This window comes from Camellia sinensis, chromosome 3 (genome assembly GCF_055761805.1).
Source record: "Camellia sinensis isolate YWXY chromosome 3, ASM5576180v1, whole genome shotgun sequence".
Classification (NCBI taxonomy): domain Eukaryota; kingdom Viridiplantae; phylum Streptophyta; class Magnoliopsida; order Ericales; family Theaceae; genus Camellia; species Camellia sinensis.
The window spans coordinates 72,761,742-72,783,564 of record NC_138963.1 but is presented as its reverse complement, the minus strand read 5'-3'; the positions used below and the strand labels follow the sequence as shown (position 1 = coordinate 72,783,564).

At 32.5% G+C, this 21,823-nt stretch overlaps 2 protein-coding genes across 13 annotated transcripts; one reads left to right on the top strand and one right to left on the bottom strand.

Annotated features, from left to right (window-relative positions):
- Positions 1–1,680: 1,680 nt before the first annotated feature.
- On the bottom strand, positions 1,681–16,647 carry LOC114304274 (small ribosomal subunit protein uS8). Of its 12 annotated transcripts, none has more exons than XM_082920037.1 (8): positions 16,234–16,647; positions 12,070–12,599; positions 11,348–11,516; positions 3,857–4,007; positions 3,569–3,729; positions 3,009–3,297; positions 2,303–2,429; positions 1,681–1,940 (listed from the first exon to the last, which is right to left on the bottom strand). In XM_082920037.1, exons 3-6 carry the CDS (start codon positions 11,408–11,410, stop codon positions 3,199–3,201), a joined length of 474 nt encoding a protein of 157 aa, XP_082776163.1. In that variant the 5' UTR covers positions 11,411–11,516; positions 12,070–12,599; positions 16,234–16,647; the 3' UTR covers positions 1,681–1,940; positions 2,303–2,429; positions 3,009–3,198. The 12 variants fall into 12 exon arrangements, with proteins under 12 accessions (XP_082776163.1, XP_082776168.1, XP_082776161.1 ...); XM_082920042.1 differs by having other exon boundaries at positions 3,857–3,990; XM_082920035.1 differs by lacking the exon at positions 2,303–2,429.
- Positions 16,648–18,063: 1,416 nt separating this feature from the next.
- On the top strand, positions 18,064–20,041 carry LOC114292884 (protein FAR1-RELATED SEQUENCE 5-like). The gene is made up of 2 exons (XM_028236901.2): positions 18,064–19,115; positions 19,519–20,041. Exons 1-2 carry the CDS (start codon positions 18,064–18,066, stop codon positions 20,039–20,041), a joined length of 1,575 nt encoding a protein of 524 aa, XP_028092702.2.
- Positions 20,042–21,823: the final 1,782 nt, after the last annotated feature.

The window sequence follows — 21,823 nt, the reverse complement described above, 5'->3', positions numbered from 1 at the left end:
ACAGATTTCACGAATTTTTGCTCAGCCCTAACTAAGGCCCTATTTGGTAAGATAGATGGGATTAATTTAATTTATTAAAAGATAAAATAGATTAAAAAATCAATAAGATAAAATGTCATATTCAAATCAAAATTATTTCACTTTTCTCTCACAAAACTAAAAAAAAAAATTAAAAATTCATTCTACAGGAAATTTTTCTAATCAAATTAAAATATATAAAAAATGAAGATAAAAAATTCTTCTCAAAAATAGCTTAGAAAATAAGGTTTGATTCACCCAAAAAAACAAAAAACTTATCAAGTTTTGGTTTGGGTAACATATTCTAAATTGATCAGCCCGAGAAGAAGGCGGCTTGCGTTGGGCTCTCAAATTATAGCAATTTTTTAGGGTACTAAAAATTTGCTTTTTTTAATTCTTAGGTATTATTTGTTTTCCAAACTAAGTTTTTCGGGTATATTATTCATATAAAAAATCATAATATTTTTATTTTATTACTTTTGTCTTTTAAAAGAAATCTATTTTTAAAAACATACATGCCATTCATTTTTTCATAGACAAATGTAATAAAATAAAAATGTATGATTATTGAATAGAATTAATTTTTTCGATGAATGCATTACCACCTTTAACTTTAACCTTGAGCAAAATTAATAGGGAAAATAAAAATAAAAATAATAATTAAAGTTTGATTCTTGAAACAAAATAAATTTTTAATTTTTTTAATTTAAACTCTAATTTTTTTTATTTGCTTTCAATTTAAAGCATTCGTCTATTTTCGTTAAGTAAAACTAATTGAAAAAATATATTTTAATCATTAAACTCAATATAGGTGTATAAAAATATGTAAAATACCATTGTTGTATAGAGTTTAATAGACAGATAGTTTAGATTGAAAATCAATAAAAAAGTAAAATTTAAATTGACAAAATTAAAAAATTGGAATTTATTTTGTTACAAGAGTCAAACCTTATTATTACCTAAAAGACAACCTAAGATGGGGTAAATTAGGTTTTTACAATTAAAATTAATAATACCCTAATAAAAATTATGACTAACACAATAGATAAATATAATTAATGAAATAAAAATAATTAAAACAAGTGTCTTAACAACTATGTCACACTACAAAAAATTTGACTTTTTGCGACGGTAAAATGCCGTCGCAAATACTCAAAATGCCGTCTCAAAAGGTTTTTTGTGACAGCAGATGACTTTTAGCGACGGCAAGTGGGGGGTCACAACAAAGGGGGTTGCAAAAGGGTTTTAGCGACGGGACATTACCGTCGCCTTTTTTTTGCGACGGCAAAGTTGGCTTTTTGCGACGGCATTTTTCTGTCGCCATTAATACGAAAAAATCTGAAATTTTTTGAGACGGCACTGTGTTGCTGTTGCTAAAGGTGTTATTTGCGACGGCATTTTTGCCGTCGCTAAAAAATATTTGAGACAGCACGATGCGCCGTCGCTAAAAGATTATTTGCGACGGCAAAGAGTACCGTCGCAAAAAACTTTTGTCTCAATCTGCCCGTATCATTTGCGACGGCAATGTGGTGCCGTCTCAAAAATAAATAAATAAATAAATAAACTGCAGTAAAATTATTAAAAATATAAAAAATTACCTGCATTAAATGAAAAATAATTAAAAAAGAAACCAATAATTACATAATAATATAAAAAATCCAGTACAAAAATAACAATTCATCCATAATACAAATATTCTTGCATTCATTCATTACAACACATTAGCAAAATTATCCTACTACATAATATTGCATAATACATACACAATGTTTAAATACATAATATTGTTCAGAATTCAAAATAACGTAAATCAAAAATAAAAGTTTCCCTCATGATTCTTCCGTGGATAACAAAAACAAAAGTAAATCGCAATCTTCACACGCCTGTATTCCGCAAGAAGCAAACTGCTACTCGAGAAATATCTGAAAACAAAAAATAAAAATAATTAATGACAATATAATTATGTGTTAATATTTTAATTACAAAAAAATATAAAAAATTAACTACTATATAATTACAAAGATAATATCTAAGGAAGTCCAAAATATCTTATCTTGCAAATTCCTTAACATAAATAAATAAATAAAATAATTTAACCAATAAAAAACTTTAATATTCTTGAGCACACTTTGTTTGGCATAGCTTTTAATAAGTTAAAAATTAATAATTAGTAAACACAAATTAAAAACATCCTTTCTGTAACTTTCTAATAATAAATTTTTTCAAATCTCATTTAAACTAATTTCTTGGTAAGTTTTAAAAAGTTGCATGCAGTAGTTCTCACCCATATTTTCAAAATAAAAAGGTATAACAAACTCCAATAAGCTGCACCCAACCAGCCCTATCATGTGTCAATCTGTAGAAAATAGTTCCTAGGGTTTTCCATGTATGACAACAGTGTACCTATTAACCTGAGGAGAAAAAAAAAACACTGCATGTTTAGCATCACTCGATGCTAACTAGCTCTACTGTGCACCCAAAAAATCACTGAAATTGGAATAACAGAATAGTTACATAACAAGCCTATTACTATGTAGATCTATAATCAGTAACTGTGTTTTATTCATCCATACATAAACAAAACCTCCAAATATTGACAAAATAGGGAAGAGGGGGGGTGGAGGTAAAAGTTACATAAATGTATTAGAATCATAATTTATCAGATTTTTTTTTTTTTGGCAGATAAGTAAATATAGCCGAATGATGAATTACACCACATCCAAAAATCAACATAAAAGGAAAAATTAAAGACACTTAATGATCTTTTTAGTGCGCATTTGGTATGTATTAAGAATGTTCAAAATATAATCACCATCCAATTTTCATTTAACTATGCCTATAGGAAAAGAAAAATATGATTAGAACTTCACTCATATATCCCGCAAAGTAAAATTAATCACTTTGTCACTTGGTTGAAATCTTATCGTGTGTTTGTCTAATGAATAATGCTTGCAGATTACAGTTATTTGGAAATAAAATTGGTCCAATACCTGGGTAAATCCATCTAGCCATGTTATTGATATAGCATAGTTTCCCATTGGACGAATTTCTTCAGGTTCAATATCTTCGAGAGCATCATTATACTGTAGTTTCTGCTCAATGTACCCACAAATTCAAGGATAAAAGGGGGAAAAATAACACTAAACCACAAATTCTGAAAACAATCCTCTGAAACAAGTTTCAATAAAAGAAGCCGAGTACTTTGCCACCAACATTCTTTCTCCTAGCTTCTTCATGGTCCATAATACCCGTAGATGTTGTCAGCACAATGTACCCAAACTGCAAGATCATTAAGCATCCATCATTATCACATAACCCAAAATGTAAATTATACAATGAGATCACAAACGAAGCATAAGAAAAATATAGGCACGGTGTACATTGTGAATGTTGCATATCACTCAAATTCAAAGGGTTCACAAAGGTATGAACGAAGTATAATTCTCCAATCAATTCCAAAAAATCCAGTAATTGTAGCCTCTAATTTTCATTTCAATGAGCAAGAACACCTCATTCATAGACTAAATAACAAATATTTTCCAAGGCTAACCTGTCTTGAGGGGAGCAATCTGGCCATCCAAGGTTCAATCTCTTTGACCCCAACATCAAAACAAGGACTAATAACCCCACATTTGTTCAGCCTTCCATTCAATTCAACCACAATTTTTCCAGATCTGTGATCATCAACGTACTCAAACTCTCCAATGTAACCTACAACACCAATTGAAAGTCGAATAAACATATCTTTACATATTTCAAACAAACTTGTTTCAACTTTCATGAGAAAGAAGACTAAAATTTTAAAATTGATGGAGATGAATTATGCAAGAGGACAAACCATGCTTCTGCATGACAATAAGAAACTTGGTTATCACTTTTACGGATGGCCTGATCATGACCTGTCGTTTTCCTATCTTCTCTGCATTGTACATGCTCTTGAGAGCATCATTCAGGACACTAACTCTCACCATCCTGGCAAATGAAAAGTGCTGAAAAATTACAGCACAAATTAATTTGCTAAAATAGCACAAGAGATGTAGAGAGTTATCAGTTAGGAATAACAACAAAGAAGATACACCAGCTCCCACAGTGACGCAAACAGAGCATACCACGGCTATATAAGATTGTATTAAATGGAGGACTAACATTTACTTCCCCCACTCCAAATATAGATGGAACAAATTACTACTAAAAGATTTCTATACGGCACCCATGAAAATAATTGGAGATTGCTAATTTGTAACCATTATGGTTGTATACACGGCCTCATTTCTCAAAATGTGGGCACCACCAATGTGAGAGGGTGGCTTGTTGATACTGCCAAAATGGCTGCAGATTTAACATTGCCCAATAATTTTTCGTCTTAAATGGGGATATGGATTCCACGTCTTTCATAGGATAGAAATAGAACACTTCAGTAAATACTCGGTGCCATAAATTGAAAATAAAAACCTTAATTACAATACCAAATTATACATATCTCAAGGCAAAGATTCAATTATTCAAACAACTCAAGACATGCCAACTCTGTTCAACACATGCAGTTAAAATAAGGTAACACTGTAAAGTAATGTTCTTCAAACAAAGCACCATAACCTTTAACATGGTTTATGCCATACATCATTCCACCCAGAAATGAAATTATAACCTTACCACAGAAAAGAAAGACAGCGTAGTCCATGTATGATCTACATGTATCCAGGATTAGTAATGAATAAATATAATATTGTACTACTAAAAATAAAAATAAAAAGCAAAAAACACATACAAATCAAAATTTCCAAGTTGCAGCTGCTGAAATATGTCTAAAAAGGATGTCAACAATTTAAACATGAAGACAATATTTGACTTCATCTAGAACAGGACCGCAAATCCATCAAATTTCAGCATCCACACTAGTCCACCATTTGTATTCAATCATATAAACCTACCTTCTAGTAGTTTTTTCTTCTTTTCTTTTTTTTTTAAATGAATAATCAATCTACGTGAATGAAATCTTAAAAAATGGATAAAGAAGTCAAAATGAGCTTGAAGCAATGGCAAGTGGGAAGAAACTTAAAATTTTATTAAAGAAACCAAAAGCACTGCAAACTCAACTAGAACCAACTAATTTCTTCAAGCACTGTCACAAAGTCACTAACCACGTGCCCATAACATACAAACATAAGTTGTACCTAACAAACATCAAATCATTTTCCTTTCAATATTTGCCTATCACCTTCAGCCCAAAACAGCAACATGATAAGCACCAATTATCATACTACTCAAAGCTCTATGATTGACAACCTAACAATTTATGAGGTGAATTGAAACTAATAAAGGACAAAAATCTAATAACCTAACCAAACATGCATACGACATCAAACCAGAATTGACACAGCAATTTGAGATTTGAAAGTGAATTAATGGACCCAATATCACAAACTAATAAATACAAACAGAAGACAATGCCGAATACGTGAAGACACAGACACTTCCAAACATGTACCATTACACTTTAGATACTTAGTAGACATGTGCTTAGTGTTTAAACATGCATGAAATCAATTGCAAGTTTTGATGAAAATAGCTTGGAACCAATGATTAAAATAAAAAAGTGCATTTCTACCTATCAAAACGTCCACTTTAAGATTTTATATATATGAACCCTAAATTCTAAAACTTCCAATTTTGTAGGTTCAATAAAATAGGTCTAATACCTGGGTAAAAAATAGCATTTCCAACTCCAAACAAAATTATCCTTGAATTACTTTTACCAAACATATTTCAAATGCTGGTCAAGGTGGAGTCCCGTCCACCTCCATTTTTTTTCATAGCCATCTCTGAAAGAACATGAGGTACATTAGAAGATTAATTTCTCATTAGAGTTTTGTAAAAACTTAAGGTGCAAAATTTACCTGTTTCTGTGCATTTTCTCTCGGCAGATTCCAATGTATTACATAGCTTTTCCTTTTCCTTGATATGGTCTTCTTCAACTTGTTGAAACCACTTTAAATAGAGCTTAAGTTTTCTTATGTGGTCATTCATTTGTTCCATTTTCCCCTATCAATTCAGAACACATATAACAATATAACAAACTACAAAAAGTTGTACTATTTGGAAAATATTTACCAAAAGTTGGGGGTTTTGCAACTTCCTCCTCATATTCTTCCTCCTCTCCACCGTCACCATCATCGCTGTACCAGACCAAGAACTCGAATCGATGCTGGCGGTGTTGAGAACCAGAGGCTACAACCTCTTCTGCAACAAACTCACTACCTCCGACCTCTACTTCAATCTCCTCGCCGGAACTTCCTTCACCGTCTTCGTCCCCACCGACTCTTCTCTCTTCGCTCTCGACATGACTTCTTCGGCCTCTGTTTACATCACCGCCCTCCGCTACCACATCATTCCTCTCCGGTTATCCCTCGCGGATCTCCATAATCTCACATCCGGTTCCATTTTGCCCACGCTATTGCCGATTCACGATATTCAAGTTCAGAGGAGGCCCGAATCGGAAAGCTTACTGCCAATGGCGTTGATGTTGTGCCTGGTCTGTTCTTCGGCCGAAACATCGCGGTTCATGGATTGGGAGGTATTCCCAGTTTCAGAACTCAGATCGGTCTAGGTCATGGATCTTCGCTTCCGCCATCAACAAATTTGTACAATAATCAAAGTTGATATGGCTTTGGAGATTTTGGGTTGGTTCAGAAAGGTTTGGGAATTTTAGGGAAACACATGACCACGAATAGGCTTGAAATGAGCGGGATAGAAAAAATTCCATTAATTTTTGCGACGGCGTACTTTAACCGTCACAAATGATGAATCCTAACAAACAAAACGACACCGTTTTAACAATACCTTTGCGACAGTAAATGTTCTCGTCTCAAAAAAAAAATTTGCGACGGTATATCAGGCGTCGCAAATGTTTTATGTTTTTTTGTGATATATTCATTAGCGACGGGGTCAGCACCGTCGCAAAAGACCATTTTTTGAGACGGTTTGAAAATGTCGTCGCAAAAGACCACTTTTTGCGACGGTACTTATACCGTCGCAAAAAGTTCCGTGTTATTTGGGCTGTTTTCTTGTAGTGTCAGTTAATGATTTTAGCACAGTAAAAATGTGAAATTTAGCTATGGCAATTTAAAATAAAGAAAGAGATAAGGGAGAGAGAGGCAAACAAAATTATAGTGGTTCGGCTTTAACTCGGCTTCACTCAAATTTATACGTCCACTCCTCAAGCTTCACTTGAGATTTTTCACTGTCTTCTAGCTTCACAGGGGTGCTATCAACCTCTTTACAAATGGAGCAATCCTCCACGGATTTTACACAGACGTCACAAGTCTAAACCCTTGCAAATCTTAGGTGATTCACAATCACTCTCAAGATTTCAAGAACACAGTGTTTGCAACACTTTTACAAGATGAAATTGTATTTTTGCTTTCAAAGAAAACTTACAATAATATCTTTTAAAGATAAATATATAAAATGAACCTTTGATTTTTTTGTAAATCTCACACAGGAAATATGGGCTTAAAGTTATAAGGTTCAGTGTATAATTTCTGAGAATAGATGTGAGTTATTATAAATCAAAGAATATTTTCAAATTTTTTGTAATTTGTTTACATTATAAGTTTTGGTATATATAACGAAAATTATAGCCGTTTATAGCCGTTGTAGTCATTTGAATTTATAGCCGTTGTACTTATAGTCGTTTATTACCGTTGTACTTCCATCATTACCAATTTGAATATCTTCCACTCTATCATTATAAATTTGAATATCTTCCACTTGAACATTTTGGCATTTTGAACCTTTATAGCCGTTTATAACCGTTTATAGCTGTTATACTTCCATCATTACTAATTTAAATATTTTCCATTTGAACCTTTTTAACCTTTTGGCCTGTTGATGTGCTAGGCTATTTGAACCTTTGTTTTGGGCTGTTTGAACTCCTGATTTAATCAAATATTAAATACATTCTAACAACATTTAGAATAAAGGTTTAGGTGAGAAATAATGGGACAAAATAAATTTTGATTCTATTTTTCTCTTTAAAATAAATCATCAAAATCAATTTTGATTCTATTTTTCTCTTCCAAATAAATCATCAAAATAAATTTTGATTCTATTTTTCTCTTCCAAATAAATCATCAAAATAAATTTTGATTAAAATATAATTAAACAATTCATCAAAATAAATTTTGGACTCTATTTTTCTCTTTCAAATAAATTAAAACATAATTAAATAAATCATCAAAATAAATAAGTCTAACAATCTCCCCATTTTTGATAATGGCACATAATGATGTTTTGATTTGATTTGAGAATAAGAAAAGCTCTCCCTCAAGTCATGCTCCCTGAATTTATTTCTAAATGCATAGGTTTGCACATGTGTAATAAATAAGCTTTAATTAGAGACAAGGTATGAGACTAAGATAACATCAAATTAGTTTGAAAATAATACCATAATACATAACATCATAACATCATAAGTTTTCCCCTCTGTGATATTATCAAAAGAAAATCATGAGTCAGAATCTGGAGAAGGAGGAGGAGGAGGAAAATGATAGTGATAAATGGCATAAAAAAATAGAGAATTAAAACATATATATACATATATATATATATATATATATATATATACGATTCGCCCGCGTTTCTTTTTTGTTCGTCGAAAATTGCATTGAACAAGCGTCCTCACTTTTGCGTTAGCCGACAGACAAAAGCGAGATGGGTCAATCAGTCAATCAGCTGCCTCCGCTCTTTCTCCCTCTTGGCGTCGTCTCCTCCGTCTTCTTCTTAATCACTCTCTTCTCCTTCTGCTTTCACCATTCTCTTCTATCTCTTCTTCACTACTCTCAGTCTGTTCTCTGCTATTTCTCTGCAACTCATTTCTTTTACATCTCTCACCTTTAAACCATGGCTTCCTCATCCCGTCCCCTCACTCCATTTCCGGACCTGAACAATCCCATAAGCTCTGCGGGACTGAGTGCCCCTACTCCTACTCTTCATGTCATTCCTCTGCCTAACCTTCCTATGATGTCGATTGAGCAAATCATGGCAGCTCAATCAGATATTGAAGCCAATCATTTCACACTGACGTCCTGTATGGAGACGGTGACTGCAGTCATAAAATTGGCTCACCAATTGTAGAACAGGACGAGTGAGCTCTATCAGGTCAACGCCCAACTCGCTCTGCATCAGCGCATGTACAAGGATGCGCGAGCAGAAATAGGCGCACTGAAGGCCGAAAATAAAGAGCTTAAACGGAAAACCACCTCCATGGCCCAATTTGGAGCAACGTCGTTCTTAGCCTTCGATATAGCGAGGAGCCGTCACTCTCGACGAAAGCACGAGAGTAGGGGCGTCAAGGGTCACCCAAGGTGATAAAAAAAAGAAGAAAATGATGGAAGAGGCGAATAAGTAAGATCGGCGTATGGCCAAAAAAAAAAATGAAGGTTTTTTTTTTTTTATTTTGATCGGCGTGTGGTCGTAAAAAAATGTAGGGTGTTTTTTTTATGTTTATTTTGATCGGTGTGTGGCCGTAAAACAATGAATGGTGTTTTTTTTATATGTAAATATTTGTATTTTGATTTGTTTTTGTTTTTATGTTTAAGTACTGAAAAATGAAATTAAAAAGCAAAAAAAAAAAAGAAAATTAACCCCAAACAAAAAATAATAATAAAAAAAATAAAAATAAAAGAAATTAAGCCTAATAGCAAAATAAAAAAAATAAAAATAAAATAATACCAGCAGAAATTAAACTTAATGGGACGTTGGTATTACTGGAATGGTAATGTAAAAAAAAATACCATGAGGGTTTAAAAACATCAATGTATGCAAAGTTAATTCTACCTTAAGATGCAGAACCCAAAAAAAAATTACTCAGTTGAGAATAACAAACTGTTAAGAAGAATAGATCTATGAAGAATTTGAGAGCATTCAACTGATGTAAATGTTTTCATATCAATGTAGCAATACACATATATCATTTTTGCTTAAATTGATGGCGCTAGTATTATCACATTTAATAGGGATATGATCATAATACAAATCAAAGTCCTCCAATTGTTTCATCCAAAATATTTGAGCACAACAACTTCCGAAAGCTATATATCCAGCTTCGACCGTTGATAAAGCAACAGAATTTTGCTTTTTGCTAAACCAATATATTAATGAGTCACCAAGAAAGTGACAAGTGTCACTGGTGCTTTTCTATCAAGTTTGCAACCGGCAAAGTCGGCATCCGAGTAACTAATTAAATCAAATGCAACACCTCTAGGATAAAACAGTCTCAAATTTTGAGTGCTAACAAGATATCTAAAATTCTTTTAACAGCACTGAGATGTGATTCCTTAGGATTTGATTGATATCTAGCACATATACAAACACTAAACATAATATTGGGTCTACTTGCAGTTAAATAAAGAAGTGAACCGATCATACCTTGATATTTTGTTTGATCAATGAATTTACCTTTTTCATTATTGTCTAGCTTAATGGATGTGCTTATAGGTGTTCCAGCTATTTTTTAGTCATACATACCAAACTTTTTGAGTAGTTCTTTTGTGTATTTAGCTTGATTGATAAAAATTCCTTCCTTACATTGTTTGATTTGAAGCCCAAGGAAATAATTTAGCTCCCACATCATGCTCATCTCAAAACAATTCAAATTTCTCATTTTCAAGTTCTCTACCATGGTCGGTTCGAATATTAGTAATAAGACAGCCTTTTTTATTTTGAATTCTACGACAGAGTTTTGTGAAAGAAGAAAATATTTCATCTTTGTGTGCTAAAAACATAACTCATGTAAATCTTGAATAATCATCAACAATAACAAGACAATAATGTTTACTACCTAGACTAGATGTCCTTGAGGGACCAAATAAATCCATGTGCAATAGTTGTAAAGGTCTAGTTGTGAAAATATAAGATTTTGATTTAAATGATATTTTAGTTTGTTTTCCTTGTTGACAAGCACTACAATGATGATCTTTTTCAAATTTAATTTTTGAAAGTCCAATGACCAAATCCTTTCTCAAAAGTTTAGCAATTAAATCCATATGAGCATGACCAAATCTTCTATGCCATAACCAACTATTTTCATTATTAACATATAAACATTTAACATCACTAGCATAGAGATCGTTAAGATGAAAAACATAAACATTATCATGGCGATTACCAACGAATAAAGCTTTATGATCATTTGTGCTTTCAATTGTGCAATGTGATTTATCAAAAATAACTTGATTACCTTTATCACATAATTGACTAATATTAAGTATGTTATACTTAAGTTCATCAACAAGTAAAACATTTTCAATAGAAGGGTTAGGAGAAATACCGATGCTACCAATACCAATGATTTTTCCTTTCTTGTTGTCTCCAAAAGTAACAAATCCTCCATCTTTCGATGATAGTTTAGTAAAAAATGATTTATCTCCGGTCATGTATTTGGAACATCCACTATCAAGGTACCACTTCTCTTCTTTAGCTTTGGACTTAAAGCAAACCTACAAGATAACAATCAAGTGTTGGTTTTTAGTACCCATAATTTCTTGGGTCCTTTTGGTTAGTTTTGTTAGATCCCTTAATAATCTAAATCTTTTTAATTTCCATATTCATATTCTTTTTGAATGGACAATAAGATATATAATGGCCTTTGTTTCTACAATAATGACAAGTAATATGAGGGTGTGTCATGAGAGGTGCCTTTTCAAAAATTGTATTGAGATTCTTTTGTTTCTTAATAGGGTCATATCCAATACCCGCTTTATCAAAAACACATCTTTGATTTTCAAGAAGTATGTTGAGATTATCTCTACTTTTTAAAAAATTTTCAAGTGTTTTTGTTAAATCATTAATATTGTTTTTTAAAGTAGTTTTCTCATTAGAGATAGTATCAAAATCATTTTTCAAAATAATTTTTTCTTTCTTTAATTCTTCTATATTAATAGATAAAGATGCAACAGATTTCTTCAACACATTATTTTTGGCACAAACTTTTCTAAATTCATTTGATAGTTCATGGAATGCACTTTCAAGTTCTTCATAAAGAGTAGTTACCTCATCTTGAGTAGAGTCTTCATTTTCAAGAGGCATGAGACATAAGTTGGCAACTTCATTTTCAATTTCATCACTTGAGCTTTCATCTTCACTTTCTCCCCAAGCTTCTACCATGGCCTTTTTGTTTCTTTTGTAGTCTTTTCCATGATTCTTCAATTTTGGACAATCCATCTTCATATGTCCAGGATTTTTGCACTCATAGCAAATAATAGGCTTCTTTCTTGTTATCTTTGTTGTACTCTTTCTTGAAATGTCTTCTTCCTCCATAATTGTTTTTCTTGAAGTGCTTTTTAAGATTTCTACTAAACATGGCATAGCTTTCATCCTCATTGGAATTTTCATGTTCTTCTTCATTTGATGAGGCTTTGAATGCAATTCTACTTTTCTTTTTGTTTTCAACATTCTCATGTCCTTTCATGGTAATCTCATGAGTCATAAGGGAACCCATAAGCTCATCCAATCCAAGTGTGAAGAGATTTTTGGCTTCTATAATGGCAGTGACTTTTGCTTCCTAATTCTTTGGTAGACACCTAAGAATTTTTCTTACCAACTCACTGTTAGTATAAATTTTGCTAAGAAATTTCAAAGAGTTTACAATTTCAGTAAATCTAGTAAACATATTTGAAATAGATTCATCAGAGTTCATTTTAAATAATTCATAACTATGAACAAGCATATCAATATAAGATTCCTTCACTTGATTTGTACCTTCATACGTTACCTCAAGTTTGTCCCAAATTTCTTTTGCCGAATCACAACTTGAAATTCTATTATACTCTTTAGAGTCTAATCCACAAACAATGGTGAGTTTGGCTTTAGCATTGGCTTGCAATAATTTATGATCTCTCTCATCACATTCATCTTCAGTTTTAGGTACACTAATATTGTCTACTAATTTGGTAGGAATTTTTGGACATTTGGTGACAATAATCCACATTGCATAATCAGTGGCTTGTAGGTATAGGGTCATCTTATCCTTCTAATGACTATAGTTGTTTCCGTCAAACAATGGTGGCCTATTTGTGGCTTGTCCTTCAGCTAAGGTTGCCATGGATCGAAATTCCTAGATGGTTAAATCTAAAATAAGAGTCTAGGCTCTGATACTAGTTATTACCCAAAAGAAAACCTAAGAGGGAGGGTGAATTAGGTTTTTACAATTAAAATTAATAATACCCTAATAAAAATTATGACTAACACAATAGATAAATATAATTAATAAAATAAAAATAATTAAAACAAGTGTCTTAACAACTATGTCAGTTAATGATTTTAGCACAGTAAAAATATGAAATATAGGTATGGCAATTTAAAATAAAATAAAGAGATAAGGGAAAGAGAGACAAACAAATTTATAGTGGTTCGGCTTCAACTCGGCCTACGTCCACTCTTCAAGCTTCACTTGAGATTTTCCACTATCTTCTAGTTTCACAGGGGTGCTAGCAACCTTTTTACAAATGGAGCAATCCTCCACAGATTTTACATAGACTTCACAAGTCCAAACCCTTGCAAATCTTAGGTGATTCACAATCACTCTCAAGATTTCAAGAATACAGTGTTTGCAACACTTTTACAAGATGAAATGATATTTTTGCTTTCAAAGAAAACTTACAACAAATATCTCTCAAAGATAGATATATAAAATGAAGTTTTGATTTTTCTATAAATCTCACACAGGAAAGATGGGCTTAAAGTTATAAGGCTCAATGTATAATTTCGAAGAATAGATGTAAGTGATTATAGATCAAAGAATATTTTCAGGTTTTTTGTAACTTGTTTGCATTAGAGGCTTTAGTATATATAATAAAAATTATAGCTGTTTATAGCTGTTGCATTCATTTGAATTTATAACTGTTTATAGTCGTTGTAGTCATTTGAATTTATAGCCGTTGTACTTATAGTCGTTTATTACCGTTGTACTTCCATCATTACGAATATCTTCCACTCTATCATTACAAATTTGAATATCTTCCACTTGAATATTTTGGCATTTTGAACCTTTATAACCGTTTATAGCCGTTGTACTTTCATCATTACTAATTTGAATATCTTTCACTTGAACCTTTTGGCCTGCTGCTGTGCTAGGCTGTTTGAACCTTTGATTTGGGTTATTTGAACTCCTGATTTAATCAAATATTAAATACATTCTAACAACATTTAGGATAAAGGTTTAGAGCATCTCCAACGGTAGTAGGCATTTTACCTATCTGAATATTACTATAAAGTATATATTTTATTTTGCCTATCAACTGTTTTATGTTTTTACTCCAACCATGCTCTTTATTTTACCTATTTATCCAAATACTATTAATTTTATAGAATGCCACGTCAACAACAAAGATGGAGGGAAATGATCCTAATGATTGAATACATTTTGCCTAGCGTTGAAGGCTAGCCACATGTGGCTAGTGAATATGAGTTGAGCCAAAATGCCTAATCATATGCCTAGTGCATTGGAATTGAAAAAAGTGAATCACACTAGACATTTTAACTAACAAGTATTATATGCCTAGTGCATTGGAGATGCTCTTAGGTGAGAAATAATGAGACAAAATAAATTTTGATTCTATTTTTCTCTTTCAAATAAATCATCAAAATAAATTTTAATTCTATTTTTCTCTTCCAAATAAATCATCAAAATAAATTTTGATTAAAATATAATTAAATAAATGATCAAAATAAATTTTAGATTCTATTTTTTTCTTTCAAATAAATTAAAATATAATTAAATAAATCATCAAAATAAATAAGTCTAACACTTATGATTTTTTTTGTAATTTCTCTAAATTAATAATTTCATAACGCCTCATTTTTTTAAGTAATTTTTGCCAAACTACATTCCAAATTATTGTTTTCCTCACATATTCAACGATCTAAATAAGAATGTTCAAATTAGGTCCTTTGGTTTAACAGTTGTATAGTGTGCACCACTTTATAGTATAAAATTGTGAATTCAAATCTTATATAGAAGAATTTTGGTATCATTTTTTTTTTCGATGCAATACATATTTGATTTTGGTATGAGAATGCTTTTTCTTATTAATTTGTAGAGCTAACTGCTACATGCGTCATAGGGGTATGCACGATACGGGTCGGTGCAGTTTAGGAGTAAAGTAAAAATCATATGGCGGGTGAAGGATTACTAAAAGTGTCATTAGAAATTGTCATTTTTCTTATAAAAAATCGGTGATTCGGTTGGCAAATAATGATGATTTCAACTTGGTGGTTTGGGTGGATTGGAGGTTCATAAAAAAAAACATAATTTAAATTACAAAATTTGAATCAAAGAGTAAAAAGATCTAATTTATAAATTAACTAAAATAGTCAAAATTAAAATAGATATTCAGTTATCTAATCTAACATTAAATATTGACAAACTAGTAAACTAAAAATCCAACAATCCAAACAAATTATACAATAACAATTTAACGAGGCAATAAATACTAACAAAAAAATAGGAAAAAGATTGAGGCCTCAAATTTTTGGCTCAAATTTGGCTCGAATTTCTATTTTTTTTTTTTTTTTTTTTTTTTTTTTTTGCTGGGTTGATGTTTTGCTTGTTATTATTATTATTATTTTTTTTTAATGTATAAGTCCAAAAAAAAAAAAAAAAAAAAAATAGCATTTGAGGCAATTTCGAGCCTCAAATTCGAGGCCCCAATCACAGCCCAAAAAAATATTATGCATAACTTGTATTTCCTTCGTCCATTATCTATTACAAAATACAAATCTTTTATAAATTAATTTTCAACAATACTATGCACTCAGAAAGACAAAATCAAAGAACCACCCAAGAGAGCTCTTAATGTAAATACATGACCAAAGGGTTTAAATTCTACAGACTCGAATCGAAAACCACAAAATCACTCAAACCCATAATGACAAGGCTGTGAAACGAAGAAATGGGAATGACCCAGATCGCAAAAACCACATATAACACAAAACCCACAAAGGGTAGTGATTATGAAAGCAACATTGGTGTGAAATGTGAAATTCCGAGCCATGAAAACCCTAGACATTGATCCAAAGAAGCTGAAGAAGGGTTCATGGTTAAAAATGGAGTCCGAAAATCAGTCTTACATATATATATACTCTACACAGAGCACAAAGAGAGACACTACAAATAAACCTATCGATGCATCGTGAGATAAAGAGAGAGCTACATACCAACGGCGGCGAGTGGAGACTAGCGGCGACGAGCAAAGAGCACCAGCGGCGAGTGGAGAACCAGCGTCGAAAAGCCTAACGACAGTAACAACAAGGCTAGTGGTGCCGATCGGCAAGGTAAGGAAGAAGAGCAACAGGGAAGACGAAGCAGATGTATGCAATGAGATGTTTTCGGGTGTGAATTAGGGCTGTTTGAGAATTGATTGTGTGTGTGTGCACGCAGGCGCAAGTGTGTGTACATTTACATAAATTTAATCCAATGATTGAAATGTAACCTAGATATATATATATATATATATATATAGATATATGTATATATTGTATGAAATTAGTGACGGGTTGGGTCAGTTGATTTGGCGAGTCGACTTTATAAATCACAATCCGCACCGACTCATCTTTCTTGACCCCTAATCCGTCCAACCCACTCGCTAGAAGTGAAAAAATATGCAATTTGGCGTGTTTCTGTACTATTTTTGTATCAGGATCCTCTAGAGTGGAGTCTTGAAGTTATCTCCTAAAATAAAAGAATTTAACGACTGAAAATAAAATTAACCAAAACGACGTCGTTTTGATTAGTAATTTGAAGACAAAAAAATCAACTTTAATTCAAAATTCCCTCAATATACTTGCAGGTATAGTAGAAGGAGAAGGCGGGAGTGCGAGAGAGAGAGAAAAGAGGCGGGAGTGCCGTTGTCCAGCCGTTGCTGCTGTCGCCGTCGTCCTGCCTCCGCTGAGCCCCTGCTCTAGCCGATTGAAGAAAAAATATAGGTATTTACAGTCATCTTCTAAACAAAATACAATAGCTTGTTTGGACCATCATCTTCTATTACAATAGCTTGTTCTTCATATACTACATGTGGATATTTTTCATTTAAAGAATCCTGCTACTGAAGAACAATATATATGTTTGTTCATTGAAGAATATGCATTGCATTCTAAACAAAATACTTAGGACGTTCACTGTTACGTTTTTTTTTATTATTATTATTATTTTACAGTGAGATACCTAATTTTATATTTTGTTTGTGAACAATGCACAATGTTGTAATGTTGTTTCTGAATTCAGAGATTCCTTTTTTTTACTATTATTTTATTTATTTATTTATAGTGAGATGCCTAATTTTTTATTTTGTTAATGCTATTGCCGATTGGGTTTTGGTTGTTGTTAATTTCTGTTTTTGTTTTCTTTTTTTATTTTGTTTATTTTTGTTGTTTAATTTTGATTTTGTATGCTCACATGTTGATTATAAGAAAATTAAGGGATTTGGGTTAAATCTGGATCATTGCAAGCATAATTTACTATTGAACGGATTTGTTCCCATTTGTTTATATAATCTAATATGAGTCAATTCTTGTAGTGTTTTTATTCAGTTGTATTATTTTGCAAACATAATTTACAGTTTTTATGCTAATATGGAGCACTTTTTTATTTTTTAAGTGACTTGGCACATTGATATGAAACCTAACAATGTTGAGAATGACGGGGGTGATTGTGATTGGAAGCCTAGAGTTCACATAATATTTGATATATAACAAGAAGCATATAATTTCTATAATGCTTATGGAAGAAGGCTGAGCTTTAGTATTAGAAGGGGTTATGTAAACAAGAGCAAGGAGGGGAAAATCACTTCAAGGCTATTTGTTTGTAATAAGGAGGGATTTCAGGTTTTCGACAAGTGAGATCCATTAATAGAAAATCCTAAGCAGTAAGTGAGGACTGGTTATCAAGCCCGACTTATCATTAAGTGGGATAGGAATGTTCAGAAATTTTTTGTTGGTGATTTTGTTGAACAACATAATCATACCTTTGTACCAGCAGAATGTACGCATATGTTACCATCCCAAAGGAAGATATCTGCATCACAGGCAACTGAAATAGGTTTAGCTGAAAAATTTGGAATCCATCTTAATGCTACATTTGAGCTCATGGGTAATGAAGCTGGTAGAAGGGAGTCACTTGGGTTCACAAAACTAGACCAAAAAATTTATTTGAGAATGAAGAGGGAAAAGAGTTTAGCATATGGGGAGGCAAGTAGCATTTTACAATATTTTTGTAAGAAAACATTTGAGAATCCATCTTTATTGTACTCAGTCCAATTAGATAGCGAGGAACAGATTACAAACATATTTTGGACCGATGCTCAGATGATCATGGATTGTGGGCAATTTGGTGATGCTGTGACTTTCGACACTACTTACAAGTTAAATAGTGCACCTAGACTATTTACATCTTACGTTGGATTTAACCATCATAGGGAAACTATTATATTTGGCGCAACTTTGATATATGATGAAACTGCCGATTCTTTTATATGGTTTTTTAGAAAATTCTTGGAGACAATGTCAAGTAAGGCTCCGAAAACAATTTTTATGGATCAAGATGCTGCAATGGCTAAGGCTATCCCTATTGTCATGCCTAACACAAAACAGCGCCTTTGTACTTGGCATTTGATGCAAAATGCATTACGGCATGCAAATTCTATCTTCAAGGATAAGGAGGTGAAGGATAAGGGGATGAAAAGTATTTTATCCAAATTTATGTACGACATTGAGGATGAGGATGAGTTTACATTAAAATGGGAGGAAATGCTTGACAAGTATGAAGTGCGAGATAATCATTGGTTGAAGTTAACATTTGGGGTCAGGGAAAAATGGGGTTGGCTATATGTTAGAAATGCATGGGATGCGAGCATGAGTAGCACCCAACTTGGTGAATCCTTTAATGCATTATTGAAGGATTTCATTCAGTCAAATCATAACGTAATGCAATTTTTCATGCATTTTGATCAAGTTCTTTGTGAGAAGAGGTACAAAGAGTTACAAGTCGAATATGCTTTATGCCAAAAGTTGTTAAGAGTGAATATTAAAGTGAAGATTATGGAGTAAGCTGCAGATATTTACACAACTAAAATTTATAAAGAATTTCAGGATGAGTATGTCAAGTCCCTGAAGTAAACATTGAAGAAACTGAACATGATGGTGAGAGTACCGTTTATACGGTTCTTGATAGTGATGGTGTAAAGGTGAGGAAAGTGAGAGTAAAGTGTGATAGTTTACTCACTTGCAATTGTAAGAAGTTTGAAATGAAGGGCAATATGTATAGTCATTGTTTGAAGATCCTCAGAGACACCCTCAAATTCAAAGAGATTCCTTCGCAATATATTCTCAAGAAATGGACTAAAAAAGCAAGAGTTGAAAATGTGAAAGATAGGTGTGGGCATGATATTAAGGTTAATGTAAGATTGCATCAAACTTCACGCTATAGATCATTGATGCAATTTTCAGAGCAGTAGCGTGTAGAGCTTCCAAAAGTGAGGAAACATATAACTTGATGGTAGAGAAAGTGGATGAGTTAATTGCAAACATTAAAAGCATGTTAAGCATAAAATTCAATATGCCTTTTTCAGATACTATTGAACAAGAAAGCCCTCTCGACACATGCCTCGAAAACTTTGAAGTGGATGGTGCAGCGGATACAAATGTAGTTCAAGCAAAAAAACTCAAGAGAAGAGAGCGCACTAGCAAGGGACAAAGGCGGACAAAATGTGGTTTGGAGCTTGCGTTGGCAAAGAAAAATAAAACAAGTTCACATAATGCTTCTCAAACTCCCAAGTCTGTTGCTCCTCAACCTCTTCCCTTATTTTCGGCAAGTGCTCCTGAACCACCTCCCTTGTTTTTGCTGAGTATTCCTCAATTGGCTCCTTTATTTTCAATAAGTGCTCCTCAACTTCCTCCATTCTCGACAAGTGTTCCTCAAGTTAATGCTTCTTCGTCTCAATTGATGTATTCCGCCTATGATGTAAGTTAGTTTAATAAGAAGTTTTATTATGTTTATTTGTAAGTGACTATCACCATTTTAAATTGATATGTGTTTGTTATTGTTGTAGCCAAGTTTTCTTCGTCACAATATGCTTTTTTCAATGCCATCGATATATTCCGTCCACGGAAGCTATCAAGCATTGCTTAACAATGCAAGCAGTTATGACTTGCAAGTCTTGAATAGTCCTGCATGTAGTCAAGTAATTTATTTTTCACCTTTCCTCTTTTATTTTGTCATTCTTTCATTTAAAGTTTCATTTTATTTTATGGTTCCTTTGACATAAAAGTATTTTATTTTATTTTTTACGTACTACATGGGCATGGGCGTGGGCGTGGGCGTGGGCGTGGTCATAGGCATGGGCATGTGGATCACACATCAATATCTTAGTGTTGATTTTTTTTTTGTTGGATATAGTGTTCGTGTATGTAATATTGAAAACTTTTCATATGGATGTAGAAAATATTGTTGTGTTCTTTGATCATTGGGGTATTTTGAGTTGTATTTCTCTTATTTTGAAATGACAATATAGCTGAAATGGTGCTAAATTTTTGGTGAAATGTTACTCAAACATGTTCCTGAAATGGTGCTGAATTTTGGCTGAAATAATGCAAATTTTGTTGCTGAAATTTGTGCTGATTTTTGATGGAATTTTGCAGTTTTTTTTTTTTTTTTTCTGAAATTTTGGTTGAATTGTTGCTAGAATTTTTGGTGAAATGTTGCTCAAATGTGTTGCTGAAATGGTGCTGAATTTTGGTTCAAATATTGCTGAAATAAAGCAAATTTTGTTGCTGAAATTTGCACTGAATGTTGATGGAATTTTGTAGATTTTTTTTTCCTGAAATTTTGGTTGAATTGTTGTTGAATTTTTTGGTGAAATGTTGCTCAAACATGTTGCTAAAATGGTGCTGAATTTTGGTTCAAATGTTGCTGAAATAAAGCAGATGTTGTTGCTGAAATTTGTCCTGAATGTTGATGGAATTTTGTAGATTTTTTTTCTAAATTTTTGTTGAATTGTTATTGGATTTTTTGGTGAAATGTTGCTCAAACATGTTGAAATGTTGCTCAAACATGTTGCTGAAATGGCCTAAAACCAAATTTCAAGTGTTCTACAAAAGCCTCCCTTCACTGGAGATATATATAAGCCTAAGATGCATCGAAGAACCCAAACAAACAAACAAAGAAACCATTCTTTCAAAGCACCTTTTTATACATATCAATTGAGCACTTCAAAAGGTCTACTAATACAATCTAACCTGGATATCAAAATACTGGTTTCCACAATGAACCTTACAACATTGTGCATTTCAAGTAAACAAGCAACTTAATTTACACTTAATATTTAGTTCACAAAAGAAGAAGTCCAAATCCGAACTTAATTTACACTAAATATTTAAACAACAAAAGAAGAAGTCCAAATCCAATTAATACTAGTACAATGGCGTAGTGCAACTTTTCCTGAACTTGTCTAATCTCTATAACCATTTGTTTACTTTATTTCCTAAACTTTGTAACCATCTCTTTCAGCTCATCATTGGATACAATTAGTTCGTGGACCAAAGGGTTGATATTACAATTTTCGTCGCTTTCCTCACTTACCATCTTTAACCATTGACGCTGCTTATGTAAAGGCATCCACCACTCAAATAAGCCGCATCCATTGGTGTTGTTGAAAAGGCAAGCAAAGTATACCATCACTGGATTTTCTTTTGACTCTGAAATCCTGAATGCTGCTCTCGCCCCGCAACGACATTTTCGATGTCTAAACTGAAT

Coding starts and splice junctions, on each gene's coding strand:
- LOC114304274 (XM_082920033.1), bottom strand. CDS start 4,166: ATGTTAGTCCTCCATTTAATACAATCTTATATAGCCGTGGTATGCTCT. Junction 3,730..3,856: donor TATTGTCATGCAGAAGCATG/GTTTGTCCTCTT, acceptor TTGGTGTTGTAG/GTTACATTGGAGAGTTTGAG. Junction 3,298..3,568: donor GATTGCTCCCCTCAAGACAG/GTTAGCCTTGGA, acceptor ATGATCTTGCAG/TTTGGGTACATTGTGCTGAC.
- LOC114292884 (XM_028236901.2), top strand. CDS start 18,064: ATGTTACCATCCCAAAGGAAGATATCTGCATCACAGGCAACTGAAATA. Junction 19,116..19,518: donor ATTAAAGTGAAGATTATGGA/GTAAGCTGCAGA, acceptor TGCAATTTTCAG/AGCAGTAGCGTGTAGAGCTT.